At 40.3% G+C, this 20,628-nt stretch overlaps 1 protein-coding gene and 1 long non-coding RNA gene across 2 annotated transcripts; both read left to right on the forward strand.

Moving 5' to 3' along the window:
- The first annotated feature begins 499 nt into the window (after positions 1–499).
- LOC137124672 (uncharacterized) lies at positions 500–4,082 on the forward strand. The gene is made up of 3 exons (XR_010914010.1): positions 500–547; positions 631–703; positions 3,781–4,082. It is a non-coding gene; the product is annotated as an uncharacterized lncRNA (long non-coding RNA).
- Positions 4,083–4,251: 169 nt separating this feature from the next.
- On the forward strand, positions 4,252–8,243 carry LOC137124621 (B-cell receptor CD22-like). Its single transcript, XM_067499722.1, has 6 exons — positions 4,252–4,468; positions 6,448–6,549; positions 6,662–6,889; positions 7,258–7,524; positions 7,835–7,878; positions 8,226–8,243. Exons 1-6 carry the CDS (start codon positions 4,252–4,254, stop codon positions 8,241–8,243), a joined length of 876 nt encoding a protein of 291 aa, XP_067355823.1.
- The last annotated feature ends 12,385 nt before the right edge of the window (positions 8,244–20,628 follow it).

A 20,628-nucleotide genomic window follows, 5' to 3' on the forward strand; every position in this document is an offset into this window, starting at 1 on the left:
TCTCAATAAGTAAAAATGAAGAAAAAAAACACTAAATGATCATGTTCTGTTGGAGGATGGTAAAATATCATTTCCTTGTCTTCTAGTGGTGAAAATTCAGTGTTGCAGGTTTTGGCCTCATCATTCTGTGCTCTAAAGGGTCAGTTGACATCAAATACAACAACTTGATTCACTCAGTCATCTGAGTGAAATTTAATGCTAAATTGCTACTTTTCATGTTTTTCAATTTAAAGAAGTGAAAATAAACACTCTGCAAGTGCATCAAACCTCAGTAAAGCAAGTTTGTTGCGGCTGTTTGTATTAGTCTGCAAAAAAGCAGAACTTGATGAAACTCTAGAGCTTAAACTAACAGAACATTCAGCTCCTCTCTCACACTTTTTCATGTAACTAATGCCAACGTTTAGTGTTTGCTGTCATTTTGCACATCGTGATTATTAATGATGTCAAGAAAAAGGAAGTCTGCTCTATTTTAACATCCTGATTTTTGTCTTCTGCTTATTGGTGACAGAGGAAAAGCATCTTTAGAGACATCTGTGTCCAATATACAGTAAGTATAAGTATTTAGTGTTTGATGCACTTTCTGTACATGTTTATCTGCTAATATGTTTCCTTTTATCTGAATTATCACAGACAGATCAGAGGACAGTTATGCATTTTCATGCTGCAGCGAGTGGATTTGTTGTCGTCCTTCTGTCTGTGTCAGGTACTGTAGTTCTACATTTACTCCAGTAAAACTGAGGGATGTAAGAAAATGAACCATCTTGAAACATATGATGAAAGTCATTTCACTGAGTTGTATTTGGAAATAAGTGAACAAGAGTGAACTTTACATTGTAACCTTAATGTCTTTTTACCAATAACAACAGTGTCTTATGAGATGAACAGGGAAACAGGAACCCAAATGCAGACAGATGCTGTAAAGTCTCTTAAATAATAATAAAAAGGCCAAAACTTTACAGCTGATTAGTCCAGAAGGAAAAAAGACACATATCAGGAAACAAGGAAGGATTCAGAAATTAAAGATAAAACAAAATGAGCAAAAAGGAGGTGAAATATATGTCCACCACGAACATGAAAAACCTGACAATAAGAAAAATCTATTTAAATCCAGAAGGTTCAGATTTAATACAGGGACGTCAGGTTGTCTTGGTTCATTAACTATGAACACAGTTAACACATCAAAGATGCAAAAGATACTGGAATAACTGTGACAAACCAAAAGAAAACGCCCCTTCACACATTACATTTTATTTATTTATTTAATTCTTCAGTGATCAGTTTTATATTTTGATTTATGCTCAACGACCAGTTTATTAGGAACACCTTTCTAGTACTAACTTAGACCTATTTTTGCCTTCAAAACTCAGGGCGGCTGTGGCCTTTAAACACAACTCAGTTGGTACAAAGTGGCCAGTGAAAGAAGATTTTTATATTACACATATCGTGTGTAATGAATGATTCAAAGAATATATTTATTTAACCATGAGTTTGGCTGTTTGAGGGAAATATTGATTTATTGCACATTTTGAATCTGTAATTAGTGTTAAAATATGTTGCAAATACAATTTGTCATTTTGACCATCTCCTGCTTTAGTCTGTGGGTTAATTATCTTAAGAATGTGATGTTACAGTGGACAGTAGTGTTTAGGGAAACAAGAAAGACTGTTATAAAAGTGTTGGTGTTGTTTTTCATACTGTATGAGCTCATTGTGATGTTTCCACAGTTGATATTTTCGATAAGGGGACGTTTTCTTATCTGTTAAATATAGTAGAGCTTCTGTAAACCACATCTCTTCCCACACGTTCATGGTTTCACACTAAACTCAGCAGCAACCTGACCACAGAGAGGAAACTAATCAAGATATGCAAACCCTCGTGATCATTTTTCTTTTTCTTGTGGCAGCCAGAAAACTCAGCCTGTAATTTAACAAAACCAAACTGTCTCCATATGTGAGTGCACCTTCAGACCGTGTGATGTCTGATCTGAACACTTTTAATCTGAAATAACATCAGAAAAGTTATAATTTACTTATTTTCTAATCATATTATTATTATAACAGAACCTTTCCTAATAATTTATTGTTACTTAGTATTAACATATAATCTCTCTCTCTGAGAGTGAGAGGCAGAGAGGCAGAGTGAGAGGCAGAGAGAGAGAGAGAGAGAGGCAGAGAGAGAGAGAGAGAGGCACGCACAGAGACAGAGAGAGACACACGCACAGAGAGAGAGAGAGAGACACGCACAGAGAGAGAGAGAGAGACACACGCACAGAGAGAGAGAGAGAGACACGCACAGAGAGAGAGAGAGAGAGACACACGCACAGAGAGAGAGAGAGAGAGAGAGACACGCACAGAGACAGAGAGAGACACACGCACAGAGAGAGAGAGAGAGAGAGACACACGCACAGAGAGAGAGAGAGAGACACGCACAGAGAGAGAGAGAGAGACACACGCACAGAGAGAGAGAGAGAGACACGCACAGAGAGAGAGAGAGAGAGACACACGCACAGAGAGAGAGAGAGAGACACGCACAGAGAGAGAGAGAGAGAGAGAGACACGCACAGAGAGAGAGAGAGAGAGAGACACACGCACAGAGAGAGAGACACACACACGCACAGAGAGAGAGAGAGAGAGAGACACGCACAGAGAGAGAGAGAGAGAGAGACACACGCACAGAGAGAGAGACACACACACGCACAGAGAGAGAGAGAAAGAGAGACACACACGCACAGAGAGAGTGAGAGAGAGAGACACACACACGCACAGAAAGAGAGAGAGAAACACACACACGCACAGAGAGAGAGAAAGAGAGAGAGAGGCACGCACAGAGAGAGAGAGAGAGACACACGCACAGAGAGAGAGAGACACACACGCACAGAGAGAGAGAGACACACGCACAGAGAGAGAGAGACACACACGCACAGAGAGAGAGAGAGAGAGAGAGAGACACACACGCACAGAGAGAGAGAGAAAGAGAGAGAGAGAGACACACGCACAGAGATAGAGAGAGAGACACGCACAGAGAGAGAGAGAGAGAGACACACACACGCACAGAGAGAGAGAGAGAGAGACACACGCACAGAGAGAGAGGGAGAGAGACACACACACACACGCACAGAGAGAGAGAGAGACACGCACAGAGAGAGAGAGAGAGAGAGAGAGACACGCACAGAGAGAGAGGGAGAGAGACACACACACACACGCACAGAGAGAGAGAGAGACACGCACAGAGAGAGAGAGAGAGAGAGACACACACGCACAGAGACAGAGAGAGAGAGAGAGACACACGCACAGAGAGAGGTGGAGAGAGAGAGAGAGAGGCAGAGAGAGAGAGAGAGGCACGCACGCACAGAGAGAGAGAGAGAGAGAGACACGCACAGAGACAGAGAGAGAGAGAGAGACACACGCACAGAGAGAGAGAGAGAGAGACACACGCACAGAGAGAGAGACACACACGCACAGAGAGAGAGAGAGACACACGCACAGAGAGAGAAAGAGAGAGAGACACACACGCACAGAGAGAGAGAGAAAGAGAGACACACACGCACAGAGAGAGAGAAAGAGAGAGAGAGAGACACACGCACAGAGAGAGAGAGAGAGAGAGAGACACACGCACAGAGAGAGAGAGAGAGAGACACACACACGCACAGAGAGAGAGAGAGAGAGAGACACGCACAGAGAGAGAGAGAGAGAGAGAGAGAGAGAGAGAGAGAGAGAGACACATGCATACAATTATATACTAATTTATCCACCTTGGTTTCTGCTGTTCTCTGTGTTACAGTGATACAGGGTCAGAATAACTGGGGAGTGACTTACACCTCAACTAAGATCTGTGGCATAAAAGGATCAAAAGTTGAAATTTCCAGCACCTACACATACCCATCCAGAATGAATAACAGAAGTACTGCTGTTAATGAGAGATTTTGGTTTACTAAGGGGGAAAATTATGCACCTGTGGATCTGTTAACAGACTCAGATTATACAGATCGTGTGCATTATCACTGTGAAAACAACAAATGCACTCTGACCATCACAGACCTGAGACTGAGAGACTCAGCTGTTTACAAGTTGAGGTTCACAACAAACCAACCAGAAGGAAGTTATACTGGTGAACCTGGAGTCACTTTGTCTGTCACAGGTAACACTGTCATGTTAAATAGTTATGTTCTTTACTATATAGGAAATATTGCTGTGAATTTAAATTTATGTAGAAACATTTCACTTTTCTTTCTACACATATTCAGATCTCCAGATGCAGGTGATCAGATCAGAACCCCGTCGGGACTCAACCTGGGCAGAAGTGAAGTGTCAAAGCAGTTGTTTACCTGATAATCCCACCTTCATCTGGTACAAGAATGGACAGAAGATTTGGAGAGAAACAACATCTCCGTCTCATGAAGACAACGTTAATACTGGAGACTATTCCTGTGCTGTGAAAGGTCATGAGAACTTCCCTTCTCCTACAGTGTGTGAGTTTACTTACTGTCTTTTTTTACATTCTGGATGCAAACTTAACCCTAAAGCTAACATGATACATATGCATCATCAGCTAGTACAAATGTTCAGTTTCTACTGGCTGGTGGTGCAAATTACAAAAGTGTAAAAGTTTGAATCCTCTTTGAAAAAAGAAAACTTTAATTGATTTTGACGACAACAACATTTACTAACTAAATGTGCATTAAATATTATGTTGACTAAAAAAAATAACAGTCTTTGATTTACACTTTTTGCCCCTGCTGGAGTCCCAAGCTGATCACTGGCATCACTAGAGGGTCAATGCACAATCAAAGCACACAGATGACAATGCACACTATGTATCTGCTGTATCTCACTGACTGAAAAGTCAGGACAGATGACAACCGCAAGAAAAACAAACACACATCCTAAAACTAGTTTAGTCTGATGACTATGATAGGAGCAAAACTTGCTTTTCTACCAGTGAAATGCATTTTCTGCAGGTACATAACTATCACCTTCCCCCTTTTACATGCACTCGTGTTGAACTTGCTTCTCTTGGTTCTAGTTTGGGTAGCACATGTAAATGATGCCATTAAACTTCCTTTTGTTTTCTCTATATTAAATATCTCTATACTTCAAGCTACAAACTCCTACAGATGACATCATCCACCTCCTGTGAAATAGGAGGGGGACTGAAAGGTCTAAATGGACAAACTATTATTTAGTTTATCTATTTATTTTAAAGTAAAATGTGATTTATCTGATCTTACTTTGTTTTTAGCTGTATTTCAGTTGCTTGAATTTGTTTAATGCAACCACAAGGGGACTTAAGCCAGTGTCTTCTTGTGCCAGTCCAAAGTCTGGATAAATGCAGAGGGTGGTGTCAGGAAGGGCATCCAACATAAAGCACATGCCAAATTAAACATGTGAATCATGACCCAGATCGGTCGGGTTAACAACTACCACCACCAGGGCTGTTGACCTTCAGGGTACCGGTGGAAATTGGGCTACTGTTGGTCAAACAAGAAAAGGAGGAAGGTGCATTTGTAGGAAGAGAAAGAAGAAGAAAGCCAAGAATGTAGGACTGACAGTAGAGACTTTGAATGTTGGGACTGAGACAGGGAAGGCTAGAGAGTAGGTTGACATGATGCAGAGAAGGAAGGTGGACATACTGTGTGTCCAGGAGACCAGGTGGAAAGGTAGCAAGGCTAGAAGCTTAGGAGCAGGGTTCAAGTTGTTCTACCATGGGTCAGATAGGAAGAGAAATGGAGTAGGAGTTATCCTGAAAGAGGAGTTTGTTAGGAATGTTCTAGAGGTGAAAAACGTATCAGACAGGTTGAGTCTGAGTGATGTTCAGTGTTGTTAGTGGTTATGACCCACAGGTAGGATGTGAGTTAGAAGAGAAGGAGAAATCCTGCAGTGAGTTAGATGAAGTGATGCAGAGCATCCCCTCCTGCACAGAGCAGCTGTAACAAGGCAACACAAATTCCCTATGGGTTCAATAAAGTTCCTTTGAATCTTAAATCACTTGAAGGAACCATCTATTCAAACGAAGTCATCATGTTCCTCACACTATGGGGTTTATCATCATTGTCAACCTACTTTTCCAGAGCTGCTCCACATGAATACTCTGAACTCCTAATATTGAAAAACTCCTCCTTGGTGAAGTCGCCCTTTTTACTGATTGTTTACTAAGATCAATGTTAAGTGTGGTTTCTGTTTTTCTCTGTTACAGTGATAAAGAGTCAGAATGACTGGAGAGTGACTTACACTTCTACTCAGATCTGTGGCATAAAAGGATCAATAGTGGACATAAACTGCACCTACACATACCCATCCAGAATGAATAACATAAATACTGCTGTTAATGAGAGATTGTGGTTTATTAAAATGAAAAATAATGCACCAGTGGATCTGTTAAGAGACTCAGATTACACAGGTCGCGTGCTTTATCAATGTGAAAACAACACATGCACTCTGACCATCACAGACCTGAGACTGAGAGACTCAGCTGTTTACAAGTTCAGGTTCACAACAAACCAACCAGGAGGACGTTATACTGGTTTACCTGGAGTCACTTTGTCTGTCACAGGTAACACTGTCATTGAAAACCTCTTGTTTAAATGGTTAATTTCTTGAAAATAGATTTGTTTGCATGTGTGTACAAACAATATCTTAATACTTTTCTTTCTACACATATTCAGATCTCCAGATGCAGGTGATCAGATCAGAACCCCGTCAGGACTCAACCTGGGCAGAAGTGAAGTGTCAAAGCAGTTGTTTACCTGATAATCCCACCTTCATCTGGTACAAGAATGGACAGAAGATTTGGAGAGAAACAACATCTCCGTCTCATGAAGACAACTTCAATTCTATAGACAGTTATTCCTGTGCTGTGAAAGGTCATGAGAAGTTCCCCTCTCCTCCAGTGTGTGAGTTTACCCACTGTCCTCACTTTATAACATATCACGTGGTGGAACCAAGACCACAGAAAGGTTTTTTAGATGATTCACTGTGCAGAACTAGTGAAAGATCACATCTCTTCCCCATAACGTTCAGCATTCATTGACTATGACTGCAGGTTTTTTTTTTTATCTCCAGTCTTCAGATCTGCTGATGACAGCAGATTGTGACTCTTTACAGACTGTGATTTATGTGCTACAATGTATCTATTTGATTTAAAACATATCACTGAAACCCACATAGTTTACTGTTGGATCTCATTAAAATATGTTTAACTGTAAAATCACACATTTACTTTTAATTGTCAAGTTAAAATTTTTCATATTTCCTTCTCCAGATGCTCCAAAGCTTCCCTCTGTGTCAGTGAGTCCCTCTGCTGAGATAGTGGAGGGTAGTTCAGTGAATCTGACCTGTAGCAGTGATGCTAACCCAGCAGCTAATTATACCTGGTTCAAGAAGAATGGAAATCCAGACCTTCAACTCATTAGTAAACAACAACTTGTCTTCAGCTCCATCCTGTCCTCTGATGCAGGACATTATTACTGTACAGCTGAGAACGAGCTGGGGAGGAGGACATCTGAGTATAAGTTTGTTAATGTGGAATGTAAGTGAAACAGTTTATTTTGAAAATCATCCTACAGCTGATGAATGTGGATTTGAAACCTTAAGTTATAAAATGCAGGAAATAATTTATCTGATTATTGCTGTTTTCTTCAGCTCTGGCTGCTGTCAGTCATAAAACCAGATCTAAACTTTAGATTTATCCACATACAGCTTTGACTTTTTAATATACAAATACACAAAAATAGAAATTGTAATGAAATAATAATTTGTAAAGATTCTTCAATGTGTCATTGAGTCTCTCTGATCATCATCCTGAACCTGATAATATGTATAAATGTTTCCTCCTCCAGATCCTCCACAGCTTCCCTCTGTGTCAGTGAGTCCCTCTGCTGAGGTAGTGGAGGGTAGTTCAGTGAATCTGACCTGTAGCAGTGATGCTAACCCAGCAGCTAATTACACCTGGTACAAGGAGAATGAAGACTCACCAAAAGCTTCAGGACAGATCTTCACCATCACTGACATCAGACCTGAACACAGTGGCAATTATTCCTGTGAAGCTCAGAACACAAGAGGACGTCATAACTCCACCTTACATCTGATTGTTTTGGGAGGTAAACTGTGGTTTACTGCAACAGAACTCATCAACATACTTTAATTTCAAAGATCAAACTTGAATGAACATGTCAGTTTTTGTATTCAAACTAATCACACTGTTAAAATTTTGCATGTGTCTTTTTCCAGCTTCAGATAAATCAATGACATTGATGAATATCATCAGGTTGACTCTTGTGGTCCTGATGCTGATGCTGTTTTCTTTCCTCAAGACATCTTGTACTTTTAAAGTTGTTAATTCCATCTTGTTAATTTTATTTTTAAATTGTATAATGCAGTTTCTTAATTTGTTTGATTGTTTAAATCAGAACATAAAGCTGTTTATTCAATGCAATCTAAAGAAAAAAGTGCTCAAAATGTACAATAAATAAATCGATGTGCTTGTTCCATGAATAAAGTCCATTCAGTCTGATCTGCTCATGTCTCATCACCAGTCAGATTCATGTTTCATAGGTGAAAACAGCAGCATGAAGACCTGCTGTGAAGTCCAGTCAGGTTAGAGTCTCCTGCACATAAGAAACAGGTCAAAGTCAAATTCATAGTTAGATTTGTCACACGTGTCTCAACCAAATGTGATTTTCTTCAGATGCTGTTGACCTAATGGAGAAAAAAATATTTTGAACTGACGTTTTTTTGGGGGAGGTAGTTACAAGTTTAAGTTAGTTTAATGTTAAATGACACCTGTCCTTTGGGTTTTGCTGATATGAAGACACACAGACAGTTTGTACTGAAGACAGTTCTCCCAGTTGTGAGTTCATCTTCATGCCGTCCACTCAAGCTGTGAGGGTTGTTCAAGGAAACAAATTAGGTCAAAGTTCACCAACAGCAGAATTCTACTTCTCTGTTGAGACACATAAACATTGATGTAGACCTACGCAGAGAAGGGGATTATGGGTAATCATAGCTCACAGAGGCCCCAACATGCCCACCCTCCAAAATATCAACAAGGAGAGATGTGTGTTGAACAAGCTGATTGAATAATGTCAGGCAGTGGGATCAAAATGGAAAAAAGAACTGGAAACCAGTTTATGAATGTGTTTTGTTATCGATATCAGGTCATAAATGTAGAAAAAAATGGTTCAATCAGATACAGTGAGATCTTTGTCCTTCATTCAATACAAACTCAGCAAAACATGTTAAATGTAAAATTATAACATTGATGTGAAGCTTTCATGAATAACATCCACATAGTCTCATCTTTTATTGTCTCCCCATCAGTCAGACTAGTCCCAATTTTAAGGACACTTCAGTCCTAAGGTCCATATCTGCAGCACAGATACACCACAAAGGAGAGCAAGGAGACCTGGATCCTATTCTTTGAACGTGGCTTAACAAATCCAAGATTAAATGAGTAATGCAGGATGTTTTAATCCTGAATCAGGTTATTGTGTTACGTTGATTCTATGAACCCACTTGACAGATTGATTAGAAAAGTTTGATTTTGTTCTGTGGGAGAACTGTGAAGTCTTGTGCTTGTTGACCTGACTTTACCACCGGTGGTCCTATTACTGTCATGGAGGACAAGGGTCCGCATGTCCACTCTGAGCACTGTGATAAGACTGTGTGCAAAGCTGGTAGAAGTGTCAAGTACAATTACTAAGCAGATTATTTACATGATATTTAAAATACTAAATTAAAAGTAATCCACTAAGAAAACAGTGCATTTTAAAAAAAAATACTTTGTGTTAATTATGGCAAAATCTGTACAGTGATTAATAAAATAAGGCTCAAAGGTCATTGTTGGTAAATGTTGAGCTGATTTTAACTGCTGACAGGTGGTTAAGTCTTAATGATACATCAACATTTATTAGTTTAATATTTTTATAAAAACTATGATATTTGTTCAACCCCAATTCCCAAAAAGTTGGGACGATGTGTAAATCGTAAGTAACTACACACTCCATATATAGATGATTGATATTCAGACCTTTGGCTGATAAACATCATCAGACTGCAGCCAGTGACAGATTAACCTTTTACTTTATTTAGATTTGCACATTTCTTTTCATCGTCCCCCTGATTTCAGTGGTTAGCGTGTGTTAAAAATGGAGCATCCACACTTCCTGGTCCAACATGATTTAAATCTTGTTCCCACTGACTAAACCTGAGAATAAACCTGCTACTGAGTAGGTCTGAGATGGCAGATCTGTTGCTGGACTCACAATCACACCGTGATGTTGGAAAAGCCACCAGATTCAGGATCAGGTTAAATCGTCAAAATGATCCAGCTGACCTGTTAATCCACGTCCAAAGAACGGGGCTCTGGGTTTCAAAACCAATCAGGGTAGAACCTCCTGCATGAAAGAAACAAGTCACACATCACACTCAGATTCAGTCTTCATAATAACCAGCCCCTCACCTCAATTTGTGTTATTTTCTTTAGATGTAGATGCTGTGGAACCAAAGGGAGAAGTGATCTGATGGAAAGAGAAATCAGTTGCATGTAAAATAGAGTCTGTGGAGGATATTTGGTTTATCGTTTGTTGTGAAGAAGTCTGATTAATTTAAACATCCTTATTTATATCTTCTGTTTTGTGGTGACAGAGGAAAAGTGAGTTAATCAGGACTTGAACAGTGGAGAATGAATAAAACTGAACTATATTTGAACTGAGTGCTCTGGGTATTTTGTATTCTGCTCCCATCACCAGTCTATTATTCCCTTCCTGAATATACAATGTCTTCACCAAATCCTTTTCCTCTTATTTCTTTATTTTTCAGCACAGTTGTTTGTATTGTGACTCAAGTACAAACTGCTTTTTGTGAATGAATTCTTCCTCATTATAATAATTTATGTTGCTCTCTCCTTTATGCATTTTCATTCCTAATGTTGTTCCAGCTGTAATTTGACTGAACACACCTGATCCAGGTAATCAGTAGTGGGCAGGGCAGGGATAGGTGGAAATCGAATATGGCTGCGGCGCCCGGACCTGGAAGCAGCGTCTCGGATTTATTTTATCATTACTTTTTATTGTTGAGTGTTACTGTAATAACATGACTTTTCCAGTGAAGAATACTGAAAAAAGTTATAAATAAAACAAACAAAAAAAAACAGCTGGAAATGTTCCCATTACTTTAATTTGTATCAAATGTACGTTGATGAGAACGTCATTGTAACATGTCAATTGTGTGCAGGTAGTCAAACTTTCTACTGCGAGTACATGACCTCAAACCTCTTATTACACTTAACACAGCACAACAATGTAAAGCTCGTGCAGATACACCTCAAGAAAGATGAGCCCTCTGTGGCTGCAGCGGGTGATGTAGCTCTTCAAACAGCTAAAACTGCATTTTAATCATTGACGGCAGCTACAACAAGCACCAGAGAACTACTGAAGCTAATGTTGCCCATTTCCACTGTTTGCCCTTCAACAAAATAAATGGAATGAGTAATGTAATGAGTAATAAGTGAAGTACTAATGTACATTTTAAATAAAGTGAGAAGTAACAAGTAATGAAACATAAATCTGCATCAGATTCTCACCCAGTGTTCACTTTCTGCCTAATTTATCCAACTCACTTCCAGGTGCCATTGTAATGAGATAATCAATGTTCTTCACGTCACCTTTTAGTGGTTATAATGTTATGGTTGATTTATTATTTAATTAGCATATTTAGATTTCACATTTCTTGCATCAGTCTTTACATGTTTGATGGTTTTGTAGCTCATTTTGCTTTTTGAGACACTGAATTCTACTCACAATTCAAAGTCTCACTTTTTCTCAAGTCTTTCAAATTGTTTCTTGTGTTAGTGGGATGTTTTAATATAACGGGTTTGATACTAACAGGCCACATGACTTCATTATCACATCCTCTTTACTGAAGAAGTTATATTTATGACACCTACACATCTTATTCATCATGTATGTATGTGTGTAAAGAGGAAGGAAGTTGGCTTTATCTTTATCAACTGGACTTCTACATTTTAGATGAAAGTCTGTGTTTAGCTCATTTAATGAACACACACTGGTTGTTGCACCAATCCTGTCTGATGCTTCATGTGACTGCAGCCTTACCACAACCATAAGCCAGCAGAGAATGAGGTGTTAGCTTTGTAGAGAACCATATGCACTTGTTAGTTGTGGGCAGTTATCAGCACTGTGTTAACAGTTTGTCTGTTCTTTGTGCTAAAAGTATAAAGATAAAATAATGCTCAGTAACTTTTTTAATGTCATATTTGCAACATTGCAAACATGCATCAAATGTCTGATATTATACAGCTAAATATTAAGTCAACAGTACGATGTACTAAATATAAGTCGATGATGAAGCTATTTAATAATACATCAGCTTCTTTTGTAAAATACCTGTATGTAAAGTACCAAAAGTACATTCAGTGGTGGATAGTAAACTGTTGCTTTACTGTCCTCTAGTTGTAAAGCTTCAGTGTTGCACAGTCATCACTCTGTCTGCTTTAGAGGGTCTGTTCACATGAAATACAGGACAAATGATGATTTATACCAATAATAACTGTTGTGTGTGTGTTTGTGTATTTTTGCATTTTGTCAGTTGGACTTTTCAAATGTTTAATTTGCTGCAGTTTATCAACCAAACCACTTAAATCGGCCAAAGTCATTTTAAAATCTACATTAAATCACCATTTTGTGTTCAATCGAAGTCCTACCAATCTACTTGTTCTGTTTGTTAAATGATGATGTTTAGTATCTCACAGTGTTCTGCATTTCTCAACAAACAACCATTTAGCAGCTTGACCACAGAGGGACTGAGGCAAAAGAAACCAAGAGATTATTTACGCGTCATAACTTCTCATAACCAGCAGATTCATTTCATTTTATAAATATAACAAATTATCACTTTTTGAAAAACTGCTACATATCTTTATTTACTGACTTCTTTATTTGGGATATAAGAAGAATATGACATCATGCATAGGCGATGACAAAGAGGAAGGGTCAGGAATAGGGCTCACATCAGGATCAGACACCAAACTGTGTCCAAACAAAAAGAAGACACTTTTAATCTTTAAATGATTTTATCTTAAATTCATACAGGATGCACATTATTACAGGACACATTATTTTAGAATTATTTTAAAAGATTATCTGCAGTATAGGTGTAGCCCGTCTACTCTCTTTTAGGTGTATGAGGGGCCCGGAGTTCTTTTACTTAGCTATAAACACAATTTTAATTACTTGAATATTTTTTATAGTCTTGAGTTTCACCTGTAAAAGCAGATTATTACTAACTTCAAATACACTAGTTAACTCCCCTTTAAGAAACCTTTTTAGAACTATCTGAAATTACTGAAGCAATAACATCACAAACAGTTATAGTTTAAACTTAAATCCCTATTTAATTGAAAAGTAAAAATAAAAAGATATATAAATATATATAGTAACTTAAAATGTTTGCATTCCTTATTCCCAAATAAAATATATTCTCAAATATATGGCACAGTATCAAAACAAAAAATACATTTACCCTTCAAGGCTGTTTAACCTGAGTCACAGATGTTTAACGGTCCTTTTATCAAAAACTCAATTAATTAATAAAACCAAAAAAATAGTTGCAGGCCTGAGTCGGTGCTGGGGGGCGTTGTGACCAAAAACTCAGTGGCCGCTTCACTCCAACTAGAGCAACAAACAAAATAAAATGTGATACCTTTTTCCCAGGTGAGCAATATATCCAACCAATCCTGCAACTCTTTCTGTCCTTGTCTCCGATTCAGACGTCTGTAGAGCCTGTCCAAAGGTGTCTCTGTCCTCCAAATCAGCAACAGTTCAACAGGACACGTGTAGCTGGTTTAGCTGGGTTAGCTAGCTGCCTCCCTCGGTCGACGCTGTTACTACTCCTCATCGAATTGATGAGCGGGTCCTCTCCTGATAAACACTTCGTATGTCTCGGGGAAATACTTAGTCCATCAGAAAAAACTATACACTTGCAGATTATCGAGCTGACAATCTAAAACTGTTCCCACAGGTTACTAGCGTACAGCTTCAAACTTTTTCCCTTTCAATTAACTCGTTAGCTCGTTAACATCCTCTCGCTCTCTCTTGATCACGTTCTCAGCGCATGTTCACATTCACTTCCGTTAACAAAATAAAATCCTACGTTATCACCTCAAAAAAAATACCACATACAACAAAACATTTGAAACATTTTAACCCATGAATTCAACATTTTATATCAGAAACATTTTACAACCAATATAACAAAATATACAATTTGACCCAGTTTTACCTATTCATCTGTGCATTTTTAAATAATTATTTATCTAACAAACTTTGTTTATTTATCTATTTAAATCACTTATTAATATATTTTAAATATTTAAATTTATCACTGGGCTACACCCTCCCCCCTCTAAATGTCTGGTGTCCCCAACAGACTTAACTTTCACCTCAACAACAGAAAGTATAGACTATCATTACCCATTTCTCTAACCCTTTCCAATCTTAATTACAACACCTCTATGTATAATGGTAATTGGCTGATCTCGGCCCTTTCCTGGCTCATCATAGGTCAGCCTAACAACCGGTTTCACTACTCTCTTGGGTCGTGAGTCCAGCCCTCTGGATCTTTGGCCACCTGAAATTACAGGGCTTTCTGTCAGATTTGTAGACTGTTTACAAATAGGGTCTTCGTCTTTCTCACAATTTCCTTGGTCTGGATCACTTTCACTTTAAGGAATCTTGGCTATGCTCATGCTCTTCATCCAGAGGTTCCACCTCAGAACCAGTCTCCTGGTGACTCATCTGATTGTGCCTGAACAATTACCTCTTCTTCTAGACGAACTGAGGGATTAACAGGGCTCCTAGTATTTTGCTCCCTGTTTCCTGAGTATGTACAATAGTGTCTGAGAGGTCTGCAGTACTCAGAGTCAGAGGACGAGTCCGAATCTAGAACATCTTGCGAAATTATCTGCATGTCCGGTGAGGTTTGCTTTCGTTTCCTGTGAGTTTCTGCTCTGGTCTTTGGCCTGACAGGTGAATCCTCATCCTTCTTGGTCTCAGGAAACCGCACAAATTGCCCTATTGGGAGGATGTGGTCTCTATGGATTGTTTTGATATCTCCTCTTCCATTCTCAAGCTTGACCTTATAAACAGGAAGGTTGGGCATCTTTCCCACCACAATGTAAGGAATAGAACTCCATCGACTCTGCAGCTTGTGTTTGCCTTTCAGCCCCAAGTTTTTGAGCAAGACTCGATCACCAACTTCCAGGGACTGAAAACTAACTCTTTTGTCATATGATCTTTTATTTCTTTGGTGAGTCTTGTCTGCTGCTTGAGAAGTTAATTGGTACGCTCTCTGCAAATCCTCCTTCAACCTTGCTACATATCTTGAATGACCATCTCCCCTCCCATCTGGAGATGTTCCAAAACACACATCTACAGGAAGCCTAGCTTCTCGGCCAAACATCAAGTAATAGGGTGAATACCCTGTAGCATCACACTTAGTACTGTTGTATGCATGGACCAAATAAGCCACATGCTGGCTCCAATGACGTTTCTCTTCTTGGGTTAAAGTTCCCAACATAAGAGACTAAAGTTCTGTTGAATCTCTCCGGCTGAGGATCCCCTTGTGGGTGATATGGAGTAGTCTGTGATTTTCGCACTCCCATCACCTTCAAAAGATCTCTGATCAGGTGACTCTCAAAGTCTCTACCCTGGTCTGAATGAATCCTTGCAGGCAGACCATAATGTACAAAGTACTTGTCCACTAATATCTTTGCCACAGTCTGAGCCTTCTGATTTTTAGTAGGGAAAGCTTGGGCATAACGAGTAAAATGGTCTGTGACAACTAACACATTGCTCATTCCTTTGGAATCAGGTTCCATCAAAAGAAAGTCAATACATACAAGGTCCATTGGTCCATTGCTTGTGATTTGATGTATAGAGGCTGCTCTTTGACAAGGTGACTTTCGTATAATGCACTGTCCACAGTTCTTCACATACTGCTCAGCATCCCTTGACATTTTAGGCCAGAAAAATCTACTCCTCAGCAGGTCAGTTGTCCTTTCAATGCCAAGGTGTCCTAAATCATCATGCAAGGACTTTAACACAGTGCCATGAAATTCTTTTGGTAAGACAAGCTGACTGAACTCTTCACCTGATGGCCGTTTACCCATCCGATAAAGTATCCCTTCTTTCAGGATCAATTTGTCCGCTTCCCGTTTCAACTGTGACAGTTCTGGATCATTTAGGGTATTCTCAGGCCATTTCTGTTGCCCAACTGCTTGAATAGCAGGCCCAATCACTGAGTCAGCTTTCTGTGCATGTAAGAGTTCTGGCTTTGAGAGTTGTTCTAATGACCTCAACTTCATGTGCATTGGGAAAGTGTAGATGTCAGGAACACAATCGGGGGATGCTCCCAACTGATCCACATATCTGGTTGGACTGTCTATAGCTCTAGGCATGCAGACTTTTTGACAGATAGTCTTTACCCCATCCTGTGGGATGGTCTCCCATTCCAAGTAGTCATCTTCATCAGGAAAGTTTCTGGAGAGGAGGTCAGCATCTATGTTGTGCTTACCTGGTCGGTATCGTACATCAAAATCATAGGTTGATAAGGCAGCGAGCCATCTGTGTCCTACTGCATTAAGTTTGGCTGATGTGAGTACGTATGTCAAAGGGTTGTTGTCAGTACATACTGTGAACTGAGCCCCATACAGGTAATGATGGAACTTGTCCACAACGGCCCACTTAAGAGACAGGAATTCAAGCTGATGTATTGGATAGCGCTTTTCAGACTGGCTCAGCTTCCTGCTAGCAAATGCAACTGGTCTTAGTCCCTCAGGATACTCTTGGTAGAGAACAGCTCCAATCCCCTTTAACCTAGCATCCACATGAAGGATGTAGGGTCGATGAGGATCAGCAAACGCTAGGACAGGCGCATGGGTCAGACAGTAGATGATCTGATGAAATGCATCAGTACAAGACTGATCCCATCTGTCACCAAATGGCTCTGACACTCTCAGATAGCTCTTAGTAGGGTCATTGTTATGCTTCCTGCTCTTTTGGGTTGGGGCATAACCTTTGGTTAACTCAGTCAGTGGCTTGACAATGGAGGCATAGTTGGCTATAAACCTCCGATAATACCCACAAAATCCCAAAAATGATTTTAGGGTCCTCAGGTCAATAGGCTGTGGCCAGTTAGTAACAGCCTCAATCTTCGCTGGATCGGGTGATACACCATCTGCAGACACAACATGTCCAAGATATTTCACCTTTGACTGACAAAACTGACATTTATCCAGAGATATTTTCAATCCAGCCTCCTCAAGTCGGTCAAGAACTTTGAGAAGTCTCTCCTCATGTTCCTCTAAAGTCTTTCCAAAGACAATCAGGTCATCAAGGTAAACAAGAACTTGGAGCAAGTTCATGTCACCAACTGTTTTTTCCATTAATCGTTGGAAAGTAGCAGGGGCTCCAGTAATGCCCTGTGGCATCGTTCAAACTGAAAGAACCCTAGGGGGCAGATGAATGCCGTCTTCTCCTTGTCTTCCTCAGCCATGGCTATTTGATAATAGCCACTTCTCAAGTCAAGAACAGAGAACCACTTGCTTCCAGACAAAGAGTCCAGTACATCATCAATGCAAGGTGTAGTGTACTGATCAGGCACTGTACGGCCGTTCAGTAGTCGGTAATCAATACACATCCTTATGGTCCCATTTTTCTTTCTGACGATGACTATCGGTGAAGCATAGGGGCTGCGAGACTCTTTAATAATACCAGCACATAGGAGCTCTTGGAGGTGCTTTCTCACATCCTCGATGTCTGCTGGAGTCAGGCGGCGAGAACGCTGTTGGAAGGGTCTGGGGTCAGACAGGCGAATGGTGTGTTCCACCCCTTTAGCTAATCCTACATCCCATTCAGTCAGAGAAAAGACATTTGTTCTTTGGGACAGCTTCTGCTTCAGCCTCTCCTTCCACTCCTCTGAAACTGGTGAGTCTCCAAAATTAATCATGCTGACATCAAAACCTACTGGTGGTGTCTTCTCAAGTGGAACAGCTGTGACACTCTCAGTGAGATACATATGTGGCATAATTGTTCCTTCTGGTATGGTTGTCTCTTTTAAGGATTGGTTCTGGACCAGGATTCTGAAGTTGTTAACATTAATGGCATGACCTGGCACAACCATGGGCTGCAATAGCATACTGGCTGGGAGTTGGGCATAAGGATTTCTTTACCAACTGGCTGATTAAAGTCAACTTTAAAGACAATTTGCTGATCTTCACCTGGGTGTAGAGTCAAAGGACCAGGGCCTTGCCAGGTCACAACCCCAACATTGTCATCTGCATCAGTATCAGCAATTTCACCTACACTGTCTGCTTGTATTCCAAGTGACTGTGTTATGTCCAAGCTATTGTCTCTGCATTGTTTCACTAAACTTCTGACATGACTGGTATTTGTTCCAACAATAACAGGGGTCTGTTCTGTAGTCCGTGGACTAGGGCAGATAAGTGCCAGAACAGTTATAGTTTTACAACTGCCAGTGACTTTGGCTGGATACTCAAGGTCCACTACAACATATCTACGGTACGGGTAGCTGTCTTCAGATTCACTCAAACCCCAGAGAGCCAATCCAGCCACAGGATGTACTGGAACATCACACAGGTGTTTTTGATACCATGACTCAAAGATGATAGTAACCTGAGAGCCACTGTCAAACAGAGCGTCACAGAGATGCCCATTAACTTTTAACTGTACTATGCTGGGCGGGCCAATCAGTCCTTCAGGTAGGCTTGCCTGTTCTGGTGTTATCACCAGGCCCTTCTTGACACTGCAGTTTTTATCACCCCTTGGCAGGTATATAGATGGCGGACTTCCTTTAGACACTTTAAGGGCTTGAATCAGTCTTTTAATAACTTTGCTTTGATTCTCTGGATTGTGGCACCTTGCTGCAAAATGTCCATTTTCTCCACAACGGTAGCAAAACTGCTCCTCAGATGGTCTTGAGGTTCTGGTGGGAAGATTGACTACTTTGGGGGCAACTTCTACTATTGAAGCAATAGCTGGGCTAACAGGACTATCTGCTGTTGTGTCCTTCTTACTGAGCTTGAGTTGTAATCTTTTTACTTGTTTTTGTAAAGCTCTGAGCTCACTGTCTTGATCTTTTTCACCTGCTGGGGAGGGGACTGCAAGCCTACTATCACTGTCGTTTTGGGTTTCTGCAGGTGGAACAACAACAGATGCAACAATAGACTTGAGCTCTTTGATTTCAGCTTTAAGGCTTTGAATCTCTGTTTTACATCAGCAGTCTGTCTTGTGTTTATATGATGTACAGAAGTGCTGATTTTCCTTCGTGAAGCCTCATATTCCTCTTCAGCACGTATTTCACTCAAGAGTTGTAAGAAGGTGGGTGGATCCGTCTTTCTTTCCCTTAAACGCAGCTGGATCAACATTAGGTCAGCAGCAACTGCTCCTCTCAGTAGTTGTTCCAATCGAGCTCTATTCATCTTACTGTGAGGAAGACCTCCTCTCTTAACAACCTTGGAGAGAGCGAGCTCCAACCGTCTGAGAAAATCTGACAGCTTCTCTTTAGGCTGTTGCTGCATCAGCCGAAAAGCAAAGTACAGATCATCACCTGTTCCTGCTGTCCCAAAGGCACTTTCGATTGCCTCCAAGTACTTTGCAGGGCTAGCATCAGGATTACTGACTCGTACGGCCTTAGCTATTTCTAGTGCTGGACCCTTTAAGCTTTCCATCAGCCTGCGTTTTTTCTCTCTGTCTGTACATTCACTCTCCTCTACCATGAGCCAGGCTTGCTCCAGCCTGCTCTTCACCTGATGGAACAGGATGTGTTCCTGAGAAGATGCGCAGTCTGCGATATCCACCTTCAGACAGAGGTTTATTAGCTTTTTCCAAAATATCACCAAAAGCTTGTAGCACTGAATCAGCTGTACTTGCAGACGGCTGTCCACCTGGGAGTAGAGCTCTAATGTCCTCCATTGTTTTCCCTTCAGCCTGCAAAAGCAATTTTAATTTGCTCTGAAAGTTCTCTTCCACAGCTGGGGCGTTATCTATAGTCACTAATGTCCATGCTTCTCCACCTTCAGGAAGGTGCACCTCAGGTGGAACACTTGCTACAGTTAGGGCTTCTTTACATTCACACAGAACCATAAGGCTGTTAAGTTCTTCATTAAAGATTCTTCCCCTTACTCTCACTCTACCCAGGCACTTGATGGCCTCAAGAGTCTCTTCAATACATGTTATTTCCACCTCTTTTGGGAAAATTACTAACAGTCCATGAGCCTCATCCAAACCTTCACCTTTGCACCATCTTTTCAGCTCAGAAACTAAGTCAGGGTTATCTGCCATGGTTTTGGATTAATATTCAAATCTGTATTTATTCCTACTAAATACCCAAGACTAATCCCAGCGGTGCCTCCATTTATGTAGCCCGTCTACTCTCTTTTAGGTGTATGAGGGGCCCTGAGTTCTTTTACTTAGCTCTAAACACAATTTTAATTACTTGAATATTTTTTATAGTCTTGAGTTTCACCTGTAAAAGCAGATTATTACTAACTTCAAATACACTAGTTAACTCCCCTTTAAGAAACCTTTTTAGAACT

The sequence above is a fragment of the Channa argus genome, chromosome 3 (assembly GCF_033026475.1).
Source record: "Channa argus isolate prfri chromosome 3, Channa argus male v1.0, whole genome shotgun sequence".
NCBI classification, from domain to species: domain Eukaryota; kingdom Metazoa; phylum Chordata; class Actinopteri; order Anabantiformes; family Channidae; genus Channa; species Channa argus.

Coding starts and splice junctions, on each gene's coding strand:
- LOC137124621 (XM_067499722.1), top strand. CDS start 4,252: ATGCAGGTGATCAGATCAGAACCCCGTCGGGACTCAACCTGGGCAGAA. Junction 4,469..6,447: donor CTTCCCTTCTCCTACAGTGT/GTGAGTTTACTT, acceptor TGACCATCACAG/ACCTGAGACTGAGAGACTCA. Junction 6,550..6,661: donor AGTCACTTTGTCTGTCACAG/GTAACACTGTCA, acceptor ACACATATTCAG/ATCTCCAGATGCAGGTGATC.